This window comes from Carex rostrata, chromosome 28, assembly GCF_964058835.1.
Source record: "Carex rostrata chromosome 28, lpCarRost1.2, whole genome shotgun sequence".
NCBI classification, from domain to species: Eukaryota; Viridiplantae; Streptophyta; class Magnoliopsida; order Poales; family Cyperaceae; genus Carex; species Carex rostrata.
In genome coordinates this window covers 5,339,216-5,355,999 of record NC_135945.1, presented here as the reverse complement: position 1 = coordinate 5,355,999, position 16,784 = coordinate 5,339,216, and the positions used below count along the sequence as shown (strand labels likewise).

The window sequence follows — 16,784 nt, the reverse complement described above, 5'->3', positions numbered from 1 at the left end:
TTTTTTTTTAATTCATCAAACATCTTTACTTGCAACTATAATCAGAATATGAACTTAGGGAGCTAAACAAGTCACGAATGAGCACAAAAGAGTAAGTATAAAGGAACAAATATCTTTGTCACTAATCATCTCTTGCTGAGCATGCAAGGAACTAATATTTTACGTGTTAATTACACACTACTTTGAAGCCTTCTTTCATTTATGTCCCTATTAAAGACTTCCTCAATAATCATCATCCAAATTCTTGATTTGTTCAATACCTCAAAAGTTTTTTCACCTCAGGCAGCGATCGATGGGCTCATTTGCTGAAGGATTGTATACTTTCGAAACAAAGGAGGTTTCAACGCTTGCACCCCAGGGTCGAATAAATGAAGAATTGTTCAAAATAAAATCCTACGAAAGACTGTATACTATCAGGTATGGTCCCTTTACCCTGGGCAACATCAAATGGGAGATCCGCCTAATACCCAGAGGAGAAAATTTGCACTATTATCTCTGTTTGTTAGATGATGCAGTGGTAGTCAAGAAGTTTGGCTACATATCCTTGGTGCAGGATCACAGTACCAATGGTGATTGGAAGATCGTCGATTGGATAAATTTGAACAAAGAGGTGGGTTTCGAAGTAACCCCCTTAGCTGAGGGATTGGGCCTCCCCATGGTATGGTTAACATACTTTAGCAAATCAGAACAAGAGAAATATTCTAAAGATGATTGCTTCTTGAATAAATTCGTAATATGGGTCATTGCTGATGATTCCAGGAAGGCGCCAGCAAATGCTGTGCACCTTCGACAGCCTCATCAGCCCGAGTTCATATCACCAAATCTTTCAGTGCCTTCGACAGCTTCATCAACCCTCCTGGTAACTGGTGATTTTGCAGATATTATTTTTCTTGTGAAAGAAGACACATTTGCTGCCCATAGGTGTGTGCTTGCGGCTCGTTCATCTGTTTTCCGAGCAGAACTTCTCACCCTAGAAAAGGATATTAATATGAGCATGAATAGTTTATGTGTATCTGTACGGAACATTGATCGACTCACATTTAAACACTTGCTCCATTTCATTTATACTGATACCTTGCCGCCTGACTTCGAGGAGGTTACCCCACCAGAGAGATACCACCGCATGTTTGTCGCAGCGCTTCGTTTTAAAATTGAAGGGCTCAAGTTAATATGCGAGAAAAAGCTTACCAAGGTGGTTGCCGACGCCATGATAACCGCAATAGATCTTTCGGAGTATCATGAGTTCGGTCTGCTCGAAATTGTTCAGCATGATTGAAATAATTGCTTCAACTGTTCTGGGTACAAAAGAAGTCGACCACCTATGTCTATGTTAGCAGTAGTTGCAAATAATAAAAGGGATTAAAGGATTTAAGAAAAAGAGAATGAATATTGTATTAATCCTGTGTATCAATTACAATTACAATGAAGTTCATTTACAGACTATATTATGGTTTTTTTTTTTGTTTTCCATAGGTTTTGTTGTGATCTGTGTTTTTGTTAAGTTGTTCATGTTGTTTAATTGCTTGTATCATATTGGCATTTTCCTTTTTTCTCATTTTAATTATATATATATCTCTTTGGAAATCTAATATGATCTTTATTTCTTCTCAAAGAAAGGAATGGAGGTGGTGATCTTGCAAGTTCAATTCAGAATCCTATTAGTTGGTGGAGCTGTGTACATTGGTCAATTTGAAAGGAACATTAATTATGATTTTTTTTTTTAATTGCTTGAATTTTTCATGCACTAATTGGTTGTGTAACAGAACGGAGAAAAGATTCCATTATAATTATATAATTCTCATGCATTTATGTGCCAAAGTACAGAGCTATAATTGTATTCTTGCTTGGAAGAAAATTACCAAAATCTACTATATATATTCATGACCCACTACCATTAATATACGCTGTTCGTGGAGAATTTTCTATACCTTACAACTTCCATACAGGACCGGAACTTAAATGAACCAGAAAAGAATTGAAACTAACTAATGGTGTATTTTAGTATTTATCAATAATTCAATTTGAACCCTGCTATAGCAGATATGAATCAAAGCTTGAACACACACAGGGGAGTTTGAAAAATCAAAGGGGTTTATATATTGTCGCTCCAAATTTACAAATATAAAATTAGGAATCGTTCAGGCCCAACTATTTTCGATTTATGTGTTACAGATCTCGGCCCAAATACAAGCAGGCCCAAGGCCTCAAATCCAAATTTGGCAGCAACTAGATTTTCAATAGTACGGTCCGTACGGAATTGATGTGCAAAAGAAAAGAAAATATATATAAATTTATTCAAACATCTGTATGCATGTTTTGACTTTATTGAATAGTAGATAACATGTTGCAATAAATAAACATAATCTGGAAGGAATATTCTCAAATCATTGTCACTGTATCTCATGTCTTAGCTGCGTGCCGAGAACACAGAGAAATATTCTTTTCCCTGTTAATTACCCCTTAAATTGAAGCCCTCTTTCATTTCTGTTCCCTATCAATCATCCTCCAAATTCTTAATTTGTGCAATACCTCAAAAGATTTTTTTTTTTCACCTCATCCAACAATGGGTTCATTTGCTGAGGGAGTGTTTACAGTTGAAACAAAGGAGGTTTCACGGCTTGCACCGCAGGGCCGAATAAACGAAGAATTGTTGAAAATAAAATCCTTTGAAAGAATGTATAATACCAAGTATGGTCCCTTTACCATAGGCGATATCGAATGGGAGATCCGCCTATACCCGGTTGGAGAATTCGTGTGGTATTATATATCTCTGTTTGTTAGATGATACAGTGGCAGTCAAGAAATATGGCTATATGTCCTTGGTGCAGGATTACAGTAGCGATGGTGAGTTTGTCGGAGTAGTGCGGTCTGTTCAAAGTAGTTCAACATGATCACAACATGAATCAAGAAATAAATGCTTGTTCCACCGATGAGTTTGTCGGAGTGGAACTCAAGTAATTAATACAAGTGATCGGTTTATCCTGGTTAATGGACTCGTTGCTTTTGTTAGGTGCCACTGGATTGGATTGGGTTGGGTTGATATGAGACAGCTGGTTAATGGACCCGTTGCTTTTGTTAGGGAGAGAGAGAATGGAAAAAGAGGCCCAGTCCAGTTGGAAAACATGTGATGTACGTGATAGCTAGAGCTCTTTGAGAGTTAATTAATTATGTACCGGCCGGTAAGATAAATGTTGAGTTTGAAGTTGTGCCGTTGGATGAGAATGAGGGTTGGAACTCAAAGTTTGTGTTACTTTAGAGAATGGGACTAAAATTTTCTTCAAAATTAACGCAGAACTTAATTTTGAGTTACTTTATTTAGTTTTATATTTTAATTAAAGAAGAAACACCACACCATGGCCATTAGTGCAAATATTGGTGCAATTAATTGACAATCATACTGATCTGACGATTAATGTTTTTGATCAATAAAAAAAATTACTATTACTTCACATTTGTTATAAATAATTAACTTGTGTATATTAATTGTTGCATTGCATGCGTTGGTTACTTTCAATCTGATCAGGGACGTACAGTATTGAACAATTAATTAATTAATATTTATGTGACATAATTAAAAAATCCAGGATTGAATATTGAGTACTAAACTAAACTAATTGGGTTTAATTACCAGTGGCCGTCTACTAGATATTTATCCAATTACTTACTGTATACAATTTATTTTAGACTTTAGATAAATAATCGGGTTGTCTTCATATACACATGCTTTATATATAATGTACTTTTGAACAGCCGGTTAGATAAGTTTAATAACATTGAATATTCAAGATGAATTCGATATATATATAGCTTATGAACTTCAATTATACTCTCACCTTTCACTCAAGCTCAATTCAACTCCATAACTGGTTAACTTCTGCAATCCCAATTCATATACAAATATTACCATATATATATAGCCTCACTAAATCATAAATTCAAAGCCAAACGTACTATGTATGTTATAGCTACAAATTAAATCACTTGACTTGACCATTAAATTAAATATTATTGTCTTCTCGATCTGCTCTGCAGCTGCAAGTAAGAATCGCAATTGCAGTTACTGGAAGGTGACTTACTTAAACCCACCCGGGTTTCCTTCATAACTTAAATTTGAAAAACTGACCATCATTCGCCACTATTTATTCCCTCCCTCTCATAAGTCATAAGCTTGCTTATTGAAGCGGGTGTGGACCTGTTAACCCATTATGACTCAAATCTAAAACATGAAGCAATTTCAGATTTCCAAATTCAGGCCATATGTTAAGCCCGTTATTCTTTAAGTAGAGAGAAGGGGCCATATCAAATCAACTGTGCAAAAAAAAATAAAAAATAAACATATTTTAAACACTGACAGTTTTGGAGGGCGTATGAACTATTTAAGAAAGATATGTTTTTCAAACACTTACTGTAGATGAATTCGAGAAACCCATAAGGCGGCACGGCCCCTTATATATGTAGAAGAATCTACTGAGGATTGACATCTCATCTCATTCGAGAGAAAATTTGAAATGCAAAACCAAAATCAAGCATTGAAACTACAATTTGTGTCCTGTGATATTTTTAAATAACTTTTTGTTATTAATCCCATAAAAGTTCTGAAGCCCGCATAATCTCATCTGAAAATATGCTTAAACATTCCTATACGGTTTTTAATATGAAATGGACTCAAACAACCTGTTGCTCGTTGTGATATGTATATTTTACCGTCTCATAATTAAACTTTGTGTCTTTTAATAAACAGTTTACAACATTAATTCTAAAGAAGTTTAGAATTAAAAATTATCCAAAAATAAATTCATAGATTTTACAAAAAATATAGAAAAATTATTGTTTTGTTCAAAATTGAAAAATAATTTAAAAAAGTTATGGTCCTCTTTTTAAGTAAAAAGGTCTGGTAGTATCTTTGCTTGATACACTACTACAGAATAAGTGATTATACACGGACATAAACAAGCGAGCTATACGGATTTCTTGCCACGTGGGCTGCCACGGTGTAGAAATCCTTGTATATATACACACGGATATTTACCATGTACAATTACTGATAGCTACACGGATTATTACATAAACAACCGTTTACAAATCCTTGACATTGGCGCTCTCCATAACCGAGCTTCACGGATTATTACATAAAAAGTCGTGTACAATTAGATTTCTACACGGTTATTTAGCTAAATGTCCGTGTAGCTCTCTTATTTTTTTTAATATTTTTTAATGTTGAAACACCTTTCTACACAGATATTTAGCTAAATATCCGTGTAGCTCTCTTATTTTTTTTTTTATTAATTTTTTTAATGTTTAAAAACATTTTTACACGGATATTTAGTAAATGTCCGTTTAGCTCTGTTATAATTTTTATTAATATTTTTTTACGCATACTTCATACACGGACTTTAGTTAAATATATGTGTAGAATTATTTTTTTTCCAATTTTTTCTTTTTCTTGTGCCGAGATGAGAATTCGGCACCAAGAAAATCAATTTTTTTTTTAAAGAAATCTTGTGCCGAGATGAGAATTCAGCCCCAAAGGAAATCAATTTTTTTTTTTAATGTTTGTGCCGAGATGAGAATTCGGCACCAAAAGATATATATATCTAACCAAAAATAAATATATCTCGGCACAAGGAATTCGGCACAAGAAAATAAATATATCTCGGCACAAGGAATTCGGCACCAAATATATTTATTTCTTTCTCCTACGACAAGCAAATTGTTGACTAACAGATCGACCGTTTCAACGTTCCTCTTGTTGCATTTTATCTCACAAAAGCATGTTGGAATGATGCATCTCTCAGTATCCGCTTTTGACTCAACTATTTGGACTTCTCCTTTGCAACTCGAAGTCCTCATCTTCTCCCGACTAATACTATTTTGAATTCTTACCCTCACTCTATAGGTAGCTATAGTAAATAGTCATTCCACTCCTGCCGCTCTTAGAAGTTGTTCGCTATTCCTATTCAAAAGTATCACCGACGGGAAGGTATGGACACTCAAAGCCAGCGGGCAAGACCAACTTCGCTATCTCTTTCTCCGAAGCAAGAAAATCCACACCGCAGATGAAGTTGAAGCTACTTTGACTTTGGTTCGGCAATAAGCCAAAAAAAACTGAAGAACTATTACAAATTATATATTTATTTTTAACTAAAAAACACTATGTGCCAATATGAGAATTCGGCACAAAAAAAAGAGAAGTATATATATACATGACTAATCTTACCGAGATAACCTTAGCAAGATAGAGAGAGAGAGGAGAGGTACAAATTAACTTTAAAGATCTCAGATCTAGTCTCCTTGTGTGCAGAAATCAAACCAACAGAGAGACAGAGAGTATTAATTGATCAAAACGGCGCAAAACGGCGCTGAAAGGAGAAGGTCTTTTATATAACCAAAACCCTAAAGTAACTTTTCTATACGGCTCTTTATTAAACGTCCGTGTAGCTCTCTCAAGGCTTTCTACACTGTTATTTAAACCAAATAAAACCGTGTACAATTTCTACCTTTATACACGGCTCTTTATTAAACGTCCGTGTAGCTCTTATAAGCTTTCTACACTGTTATTTAAATAAATATCCGTGTACAATTCTTACCTTTCTGCACGATTCTTTAATTAAATATCCGTGTAGCTCTCTCAAGGCTTTCTACACTGTTATTTAAACAATAAGCCGTGTATATTTCCTAATAAACGTCCGTGTAGATCTCTCATGGCTTTCTACACTGATTCTTTAATAAATATCCGTATAGAGATCCCACAGATATTTCGGGCTTCCAAAAAATTACAATTTCTATACGGTTTTTATATAAAATTGTCAAATTCGTGTACAATGTGCAGTGTACAATGACCATTTTTGTAGTAGTGATATCAGCCCATTGTTCAACTAACGGACCTCTTTTGTGCTTTAGATAATGTTAAGCTGAATCATTATCTTCAGTCTTCATAACAATGTTAAGCTCAACTAACGGGTCTCTTTTGAACCAATTTCGAACCGAGCTGGTTTGATTCGAGATAGGGTTTCGAACAGAAGAGTTCGAGTTTGATTCGGTATACGATTCGAACTAGTTCAATTTGGTTTGTTAATAATTCGAATTGAGACGAATCATAGAAGAATCGGAAGATTTAGAGGTTTTAGAACGATTCAGACCAATTTCGAATCGAGCCAGACCAATTTCGAACTGATCCAGACCAATTTCAAACATCAATAAAATTAAAATAATTAATAAATACTAATAGTTATATTATATTGACATGCGAGGTTAGACATTTTTTTTTTGGTTTCAGTAATTGAAAAATATTATAAATACTTAAAAATTAATATTTCTTGACATGATTTTTTAGCTGTTGATTATGTGGCTCCTAATTAAGTGTACCGGTAACAGATCGGCTCATGCATGCATGCCTTGGTCCACCAAGCTTAATTTATACACTTTTCTGCTCCCGTGTCAAGTATCCATGAAGCTAAGATACAGGTAACTTTAGTTAAAGGTAAAATAATACCAAATTGTGAATAAGAAGAACAAATTAAAAGAGAGTTTTGTGTACTCTGTGTTACTAACTTCTAGATCTTGATTAAAATATTATTTAAACTAGTCAGATCTTGTTATGTTTTCATAGTCCAAATTATAGTCAATCCAAACCATTCAACATGGTGGATATATTAAAATGCGCTTGCATATTAAATTTTACATTTTTTTTGAATTTTTTTTATTATTTATTAAGTATTTTGACAAAATTGTTTTCAGACTTTTGAATTTTTGTACCCATTTTAATAAATAGTAAAAAAAATTCAAAAAAAAATGTAAAATGTGATCTGCAAACACATTTAAATATATCTATCATGTTGAAAGATTTGAACTTTGAAAATGTAGAGTGTAATCCGGTGTCACCCAAAAAGAATGTAAGTGGATCCCTCCTCCTCGTATATATATACTTGATTGTTGAAAATAACTTCTTAGTTGTACGTAAAGTAGTTCTGATGAAATATGACAATATTGGTGTTTCCATTTCTTTGTAGGTCCCATTTGCAAATTGTACTCTGACCCGTTATCACTCTTGGCATGGACATGCTTGATGTCAGCCCTACAAGCAGCCGCTGCAACATTTTACATGCATCTTGGTGATTTGAGCATTTGGTGTTTCACTTCTCCGAGTGACCTCTTTGCTTGCATATATGCAGTACCTAACTTGACTCCTTTGCCTTCTTTAAAGATCTCTTAGCTATTTAAGAGGAACATTTATTGATACCGTTGATTAATCCATGATTTACAGGGTTTCTTTGGATCTGCTGTGACCTTCTATCTGCAATCGTGGTGCATATCGGTTAGAGGGCCTTTGTATTCTGCCATGTTTAGCCCGCTCTCGACTATAATTACTACAGCTCTTTCTTCTATTATTCTTCATGAAGAGCTCCACATTGGAAGGTAATTGTGTTCAAAATCATTCACAAAATTCATAGTCAGGATAGTTTTAACATTATAAATCCTCATCTTATAATCCTCATCGAGGAGCTTGAATAAAACCATAAATATAAGTAAATCAATGAAAAATTAATAAATAATAAAGGAACAAAAAAATGAATTGGAACGGAAAAGGTTTACTATTACTAGTGTAGATTCTAATAACTCTATTTCTTTTTTATTCTAAAAGTTGACAGAAATTATTTTTTCTAATTTGTTCTACAGCTTTGTTGGTGCTACTGCTATAATTGGAGGATTGTATGTAGTGTTATGGGGTAAAGCTGAGGATTTGAAGAGAATGGAAGAACAGAGAAATTTAGGTTTTAAAAATATTTCCATCTCAATAGACACTGAATCTCAAAATTGTGAAACTGATATCCAACAAGCCCTTCTGACAAACAAGTCAGAGTTGGAAAAATAGAGTAATGTTACAATTTTTTGTTAGCTATATATGATCTTTTTTATCAAAGACTATGTCATTTAATAACAAAATTTAATTTCTGCTATTTTATCTTTCAATTGGGAACATTTGAAATTCACAGTAAACTAAGACTAACAAACTTAGTCAAAGTTTAACATCTCTAATATGACTCCAAACAGTAAGTAACTAATCTCTAATATGACTCTATACAAAATTAAACACCAAAATCATTCAAATCTAGATAAATATGTTCTGTACTATATACTCTAGCTTGAAATAATCGTTCTAAATTATACAGAAATGACAAGTCAGCACAATAGGTCTGCTTGGCACAATTTATTCGTGCATGAATTAAAAAGACCTGTCTACCTGCTCAAACACCAGCTCAAACCAGTCTAGCATTTTTATTCAGACAAGGTTATGAAGCAAGGACCAATAATAACGACCAACATGGAGACCATTTGATCGCTTAAGGCTCCTATGTACTAGTGGAAAATGTACGTTTAATATCGGCACATCAGTCGGGCATAGCAAAAAAGCGATACTGATATATATCTGGAACGGACAAATTTAAAGACCAACCTTGAAAGTAGCTATCAAGATTGGATGTTATTAAAGAACCATTTTTGATAGGCCAGAACATATCAGGAACCGAGAATATGGGTGGCTGCTAGCAAAGAAAAGACTTCAGACTTAAGAAAACCTGATAAAAAATGGCTGGTATATCACCATTGGATGCATACTATACAAAGCACATAATGAGTCGGCTTACCACCTGTTTTTTCAATGCCGGTTCACACTTGCTCCATACAATCACATTGTCGCCTTAGCAACAACAAGGATGCTCATCACGAATCATACAACAAAAGATGCAGGGAAACACATACACTAAGGAAGAAAGAGCCACCATGCATCCTCAAAGAAACATCGAGGGACGTGGAACAATTAATGACACAAATAGACGACCATGGTGAATTATCGATAATAAGAAAACGGCACTTGCATAAGGACATTACAATTGAGGGCCCCATTGTTAAAATTCTTACTTTCAAGTTACTCTTTAGTATATATTCTAGTATTTCTGTTAATTCATTTTTTTTTTAAATATAAGGCTCAACTGATTTGAGCCACAGTTGTTTGTTTACAAAATTTTGTTACACACCTTGTTCGTTGTTTTGAAGTTTTCATCAAAATAACCACCTGTTACACACCTAAAAGTTTTACACATCACAACTTACCTGGCCTCAGTTATTGGACTTGTCATCAAAATAACCACTGGCACACTGGGAATTTTTTTCTGTAAGAAAACATAAAATTAAAATAAGTATCTGAAAATTGAAATGGAAAAAAAATACAAAAAAGGAAGTTATGAGTAAATTATACAAATACTTAAATTATACGAATCTTTCAGGTCCAATAATTTCAATTGATGGGTTACAGATTTTAGGCCCAAAAACAAGCCTCAAATCCAAATTTAACAGCAGCTAGATTTTTACTAGTACGGAACTACGGATTTTTGATGTGCAAACGAAATATTTAATGTATATAAATTTATAAAAACATATGTATGTTTTGACTTTATTGAATAGTAGATAATATGTTGCAATAAATAAACATAATCTGGAAGGAATATTCTCATATCTTATCAGTACGGAACTACAGATAAAAAAAATTATGTGCAAACAAAATATAAAATATATATAAATTTATAAAAACATTTGTATGTTTTGACTTTATTGAATAGTATATAACATGTTGTAATAAATAAACATAATCTGGAAAGAATATTCTCATAACTTTGTCACTAAAATCTCATCTCTCAGCTCCGTGCTGAGCACATAATTACACACTCTTTTGAAGCCCTCTTTCATTTCTGTTCCCAATCAATCATCATCCAAATTCTTAATTTGTGCAATACCTCAAAAACTTTTTTCACCTCAACGAAGATGATAAGCAGTGTAGGGATTTTGGGAAAAGATTACTATCTGGTTTGGATATTACGGTAGCATGCAAGTTAAGATGCTTTCATGCTTAAATGAAACGGGCTCTTAAGCCTTTTATAAAAAAAAAAAAAAAAAAAAATCAGAATCTTATTATAATTAGTTGGTGGAGATGTGTACATTAGTGAATTTCAAAGGAAAATCAATAATGTTTTATTTTTGAATGGCTGAATTGTTGATGCAATGGCTACTGCACTAATTGGCCGTCCAACGGAACGGAAAAAAGATTTCATTGTAATAATATGATTCTCATGCATTTATGTGCCAAACTACAGCCTACAGAGCTATGATTGTATACTTGCTAGGAAGAAAATCATCAAGACCTACTAATCATGACCCACTATCATCAATTTATGATTTTATATTTTTTACTATATAATTTCAACCTATCAACAAATTATTTGGCCAAGATATGTTTAAAGATACTCAAAATATAGATGTTGTCGATTCCTTTACAATTTTCCAGAATTTTTTTGTATAGCTAAATCCAAGTCAGTTTGAGAAAGATATGACCAAAATACTAACCTTTGATAAATCTGTTCAGGTTGTGTGATTTGGATTTTTTTTTTTTTAAATTCATCGAACTTCTTTACTTGTAACTATAATCAGAATATGAACTTGGTGAGCTAAACAAGGCACGAATGAGCACAAAAGAGTAAGTATAAAGGAACAAATATATTTGTCACTAATCATCTCTTTCTGAGCATGCAAGGAACTAATATTTTACGTGTTAATTAAACACAACTTTGAAGCCTTGTTTCATTTATGTTCCCTATCAAAGGCTTCCTCAATAATCATCATCCAAATTCTTGATTTGTGCAATACCTCAAAAGCTTTTTTCACCTCAGGCAACGATCGATGGGCTCATTTGCTGAAGGAGTGTATACTTTCGAAACAAAGGAGGTTTCAACGCTTGCATCCCAGGGTCGAATAAATGTAGAATTGGAAAAAATAAAATCCTACGAAAGAACGTATACTGTAAAGTACGGTCCCTTTACCCTGGGCGACATCAAATGGGAGATCCGCCTTGTACCGTACAAAGAAAATTTGTGTTATTTTCTCTGTTTGTTAGATGATGCAGTGGCAGTCAAGAAGTTTGGCTACATATCCTTGGTGCAGGATCACAGTAGCAATGGTGATTGGAAGATCCACACTGGGATAAAATTGCATGAAGAGAAGGGTTTCGAAATAAAACCCTTTGTAGCCGAGGCATTGGGCCTCAAATCCATGGTACTGTTAACATACTTTAGCAAATCAGATCAAGAGAAATATTCTAAAGATGATTGCTTCTTGAATAAATTCGTATTATGGGTCGACATTGCTGATGATTCCAGGAAGGTGCTGGCAAATGCTGTGCGCCTTGGACAGCCTCATCAACCCGAGTTCATATCACCAAATCTTTCTGTGCCTTCGACAGCCTCATCAACCCTCCTGGTAACTGGTGATTTTGCAGATATTATTTTTCTTGTGAAAAAAGACACATTTGCTGCGCATAGGTGTGTGCTTGCGGCTCGTTCATCTGTTTTCCGATCAGAACTTCTCGCCCTTGAAAAGGATATTAATATGAGCATGAATAGTTTATGTGTATCCGTACGGCACATTGATCACTAGTGGAAAATATGGAATCAGGATCGGTTATATACACATATCAGTACCGGAATCCAACCGATCCTGATGAAGGCGATACTGATACTATCAGGATCGGTTTTATATTTTTTAAAGAACCGTTCCAAATAGAAACTAATAGGATCGGTTTTTTCATAAAACCGATCTTAATAGTAGTTATCTAGATCCGTTTTAGAATACGAACCGCTCCAGATTGGAATTATTAAGATCAGTTTTAATATAAAAACCGTTCTTGATAATATTTTCGAATATTTTTTTTTATTAAAAATTTCATATCTAGATCAGTTTTTGAATAAAAACCGATCCAGATAGAAACTATTAAGATCAGTTTTTATATAAAAACCGTTCTTGATAATATTTTCGAATATTTTTTTTTATTAAAAATTTCATATCTAGATCAGTTTTTGAATAAAAACCGATCCAGATAGGAACTATTAAGATCAGTTTTTATATAAAAACCGTTCTTGATAATATTTTCGAATATTTTTTTTTATTAAAAATTTCATATCTATATCAGTTTTTGAATAAAAACCGATCCAGAAAGGAACTATTAAGATCAGTTTTAATATAAAAACCGTTCTTGATAATATTTTCGAATATTTTCTTTTATTAAAAATTTCATATCTAGATCAGTTTTTGAATAAAAACCGATCCAGATAGGAACTATTAAGATCAGTTTTTATATAAAAACCGTTCTTGATAATATTTTCGAATATTTTTTTTTATTAAAAATTTCATATCTAGATCAGTTTTTAAATAAAAACCGATCCAGATAGGAACTATTAAGATCAGTTTTAATATAAAAACCGTTCTTGATAATATTTTTGAATATTTTTTTTTATTAAAAATTTCATATCTAGATCAGTTTTTGAATAAAAACCGATCCAGATTTTTTGTTGAATGTAAAAAAATGTAATTTTAATTATTTGGCCAGCTCCCATTTATATATATATGCTGGCCCAATTAATATGCTACCGATACAAATCACAGATTGATAAATATATATGCATACAAATCACAAATAGATATCAAACACATCCTACAAATTAAGTCTACATATCCTAAATTATGTTTACACATACAAATCACAATAAAGTCCGAAATTAAAAATCATAAACATACACATCCTAAATTGTTGTACTTCATGTCTACCGTACCTCTTTCAAGAAAATTTGAACCCACATTTTTCGTAAGTCGGTCAAGCGTTGTACAGTATGTTTAGCGGGAATGTCCTGCATTTTTTAAAAGATAGAAGAGCATGCACAATTAATTGTGTATTTTATTATATTTGAAGCAACAATGGTTAATTACTTTTTGAAAATATATAAATGCATACCTTTAAGTTCGGAAAAGTATATATGTGTTCGTTTATTATGTCTTGCATGAGCAACATGACATAATATGCACATTCCCAGCCGGCTGGTTGTTGTGGGCACTACATAATAAGTTTGAAAAAATTGAATTGTATGTCAATGAGCATACAAATGGCTTATATGTCTAGATATTCACAATTTTTTGCATCTAGGTCCTTACAATTATAACTCAATAGAAACTAGTACCTTGCATTCGTTATGAATCGTCAAAGAAGTCTTCATTACCCTGACGAAAACACTGTTGAAATATGCACACATTGAACAATCAGTACTTACGAGGGATATTTAAAATGATAAATGAGAAAATAATAAAAAAATCTAATGCATTCTAAACAAACATAAAATTTAGGATGGCACTTACTCCTCGACCGCAGCAGTGATCATTAGCATTTTTTTACTTTTCTTATCAGAATCGTACACGTACAATGCACTCTCTCCTGGGATAAGCACGGTCAATACCCAATGATTGCTGCATGTTAGGTTTGTAGCATGTCATATTATATAATTTTTATATTTTGACATAAATATAATAAAATTAGAATATATATATAACACTAACATGTGGTGATAAGGTATAAATATCAATCTCTTGTCCCGATTTTCGTTGAGTGCTTGCCCTATGTATTGAAGTACACCTCCTCGATCATCACTCAGCATGTTGGCATTCGTCCGCTGGGGGTCCATGAAACCAACATGCACATCGGGAAATTCCTCCTTGATGTATTTGTGCCAATACCTAAAAAAAAGAAGGCATACAGGTGTTCTCAAATTTGTTTTATTTGAATTGAATGTACTAAATTCTATAATTATTACGAATATTAACTCACAGCATCCACATCTGAATGATTGGTCCAGTGAGCCACTCCCGTGGTGCAACCAAGGCCGCATAATCATCTGCATAAACGTATATGGAGTCTGCTGAACAGAAAAGATCAAGTGGCGGATCGATTTTGAATGGACTGCCATCTAGCTCCGCAAATCGATCACGCAGATTCTTGAATGTTTGTCCCAGCTTGTCAAAGTTGATACCATCGAGTGCCTTGCAGTGACTCGTTGCTTTCCCACCTACAGGAAGATGTACCTCTTCGTGTGGTACCTGCAAAATTTCGTAATAAATTGAAATAAAATCCTTAATGAACCATGACTCTGTCATATAGATACAAATTAAGAAGTATAAGAACTTAGCAATAATATACCTCGTCTGAGCCTGTCAATATCATAGGCATCGGCCATGCAGTGAAACTGCCGAGGACTGATCCAAGGGTTAACTGCTCACCATTTGGTACAGGTAAGGGGAGCTCTAGGAAGTCCGCATCTCTAACACCATCCACCGTTACTCTTGCATGGTCAGGCGGCATCGGCCTGTTGTGAATTGTTCCACCGGGTACAACTGGAACATGAATTGTCCCCATGGCCACCACAACAGTATTCTCACCTACTTTCGCCAGGAGTTTGCAGCTGAGTTCTGCCTCCTGTACAAGTATATGTATTTACTCGAATAAAATCCGAATATATATGAAATTAAGGCATAGGCCAACTGATTTAAATATAAATTTGCATTACCTCAGTAAACCCGGAAAGACCGGCATATGGTTTGACTGACTGGCAACTGCTTTGAAGGACCGTTGGGGTAAACGTCTTTCCTTGTTGGGCCATCGTCTCCTGAACTAAAATTGCAAGTTCAGATTTCATTTGCTGCTTTATTTCTAGCCGTAATCTCTCCTCTATTCCTCTTACTCTCTCCTCCACTCTTTGATCCACTCTCGCGTTAATTTCTTCTTCTGATGTCGTCAAGGTACGTGGCCTCCTTATCCGGCCCTTCCCGAATGTTTGTGACTGTGGAATCAGACCTCCCACTCCTCTTACCCTCCCAGGATGTTCCGGATTTGGCAGAGATTTTCCTAGAACATCCTCGTATCGTACGATCGCCAACTGCCCTTGTTTGAAAGCCGCTTCTTGTTCTTCCTGAAATGATAACATGCATGTTACAACATAATAATTTAAAGTTGAATTTCAATGAATAACAATATCTAAATCCTCACAATTCTGTTGATGACCGGTATGTATGTTTCTGGATAAAAGCGTTCTTTGGTCTCGTCTGAGAGCTTCTGTCTGGCTAGTTTCCATGCGACGTGCCTATGCTCAACCGACAAATCAACAAGCTCCTCTGGTGTCAATGCAGTAGCAGTTGACCCTTGGGAAGACGGATCACTAGCTGCTTTCTCGTCTGCAATCACCTGCATAGCATCTTTAAGTCTGTTCTGGAAAGCTGCACCATTGTAACCTCTGGATCCCAAGAAATGCGGATACTTGTTGTGGGTCTGGTTCTCCGTCCCAATCTGGCTGGCAGCCTTCAATTTCAACAAATAAATAATTGGCCTTAATTATTAAAAAAATTGAATTCTAGATTAGAGATAAGATAGGTGTTTCCTAGAAATAAACATACATCAAATTCCGCTGTCATTCGGTACTCGACAAATTCTTCCCAGTCTTTTTCTTCAATCTGGAGCCTATCAAAATCGGGCGTCTCACCCTCGCGAAACACTTTTGTCAACTCGCTTCTGAACTTCCGGTGACAAGCACCCATTTTCTGATAATAATATTTCTTCACTTCTTTTTTTTCGGGTAATTTCCAGCTCACCTACCAAACAAATTGAAATTAGGGTTTATAGTTAAACTAATCAAATGGTTTTTAATGAAATTAGTACCATGTTATTTACCTTAAGTATTTCCCAAATTTTTTGCTTGTACTCATCTGGAACATCTTTCCATCGTTGGAACCTTATAGGAATTTCCCTTCTTACCAATATCCCAAAATCCGTCGAAAAACTCGTTGTCTCTCGAGTAAAAACCGGCCTGAAAAATTTGTCAAGTTCCAGCGTTTTGTCTTTCTCGTTTAACTTCTCCTTAATT

The 16,784-nt window shown here is 34.3% G+C and overlaps 3 protein-coding genes across 3 annotated transcripts; all 3 read left to right on the top strand.

Annotated features, from left to right (window-relative positions):
* Positions 1-292: 292 nt before the first annotated feature.
* On the top strand, positions 293-1,276 carry LOC144545667 (BTB/POZ and MATH domain-containing protein 2-like). The gene has a single exon (XM_078294221.1). The coding sequence runs from the start codon at positions 293-295 to the stop codon at positions 1,274-1,276; it is 984 nt and encodes a 327-aa protein (XP_078150347.1).
* A 5,967-nt stretch (positions 1,277-7,243) lies between these two features.
* LOC144545666 (WAT1-related protein At4g30420-like) lies at positions 7,244-8,872 on the top strand. The gene is made up of 4 exons (XM_078294220.1): positions 7,244-7,250; positions 8,010-8,170; positions 8,264-8,415; positions 8,677-8,872. The coding sequence occupies exons 1-4, from the start codon at positions 7,244-7,246 to the stop codon at positions 8,870-8,872; spliced, it is 516 nt and encodes a 171-aa protein (XP_078150346.1).
* A 2,858-nt stretch (positions 8,873-11,730) lies between these two features.
* Positions 11,731-12,483, top strand: LOC144545665 (BTB/POZ and MATH domain-containing protein 4-like). Its single transcript, XM_078294219.1, has one exon. It carries the CDS (start codon positions 11,731-11,733, stop codon positions 12,481-12,483), a length of 753 nt encoding a protein of 250 aa, XP_078150345.1.
* The last annotated feature ends 4,301 nt before the right edge of the window (positions 12,484-16,784 follow it).

Coding starts and splice junctions, on each gene's coding strand:
- LOC144545666 (XM_078294220.1), top strand. Junction 8,171..8,263: donor TCTTTGCTTGCATATATGCA/GTACCTAACTTG, acceptor CATGATTTACAG/GGTTTCTTTGGATCTGCTGT. Junction 8,416..8,676: donor GAAGAGCTCCACATTGGAAG/GTAATTGTGTTC, acceptor TTTGTTCTACAG/CTTTGTTGGTGCTACTGCTA.
- LOC144545667 (XM_078294221.1), top strand. CDS start 293: ATGGGCTCATTTGCTGAAGGATTGTATACTTTCGAAACAAAGGAGGTT.
- LOC144545665 (XM_078294219.1), top strand. CDS start 11,731: ATGGGCTCATTTGCTGAAGGAGTGTATACTTTCGAAACAAAGGAGGTT.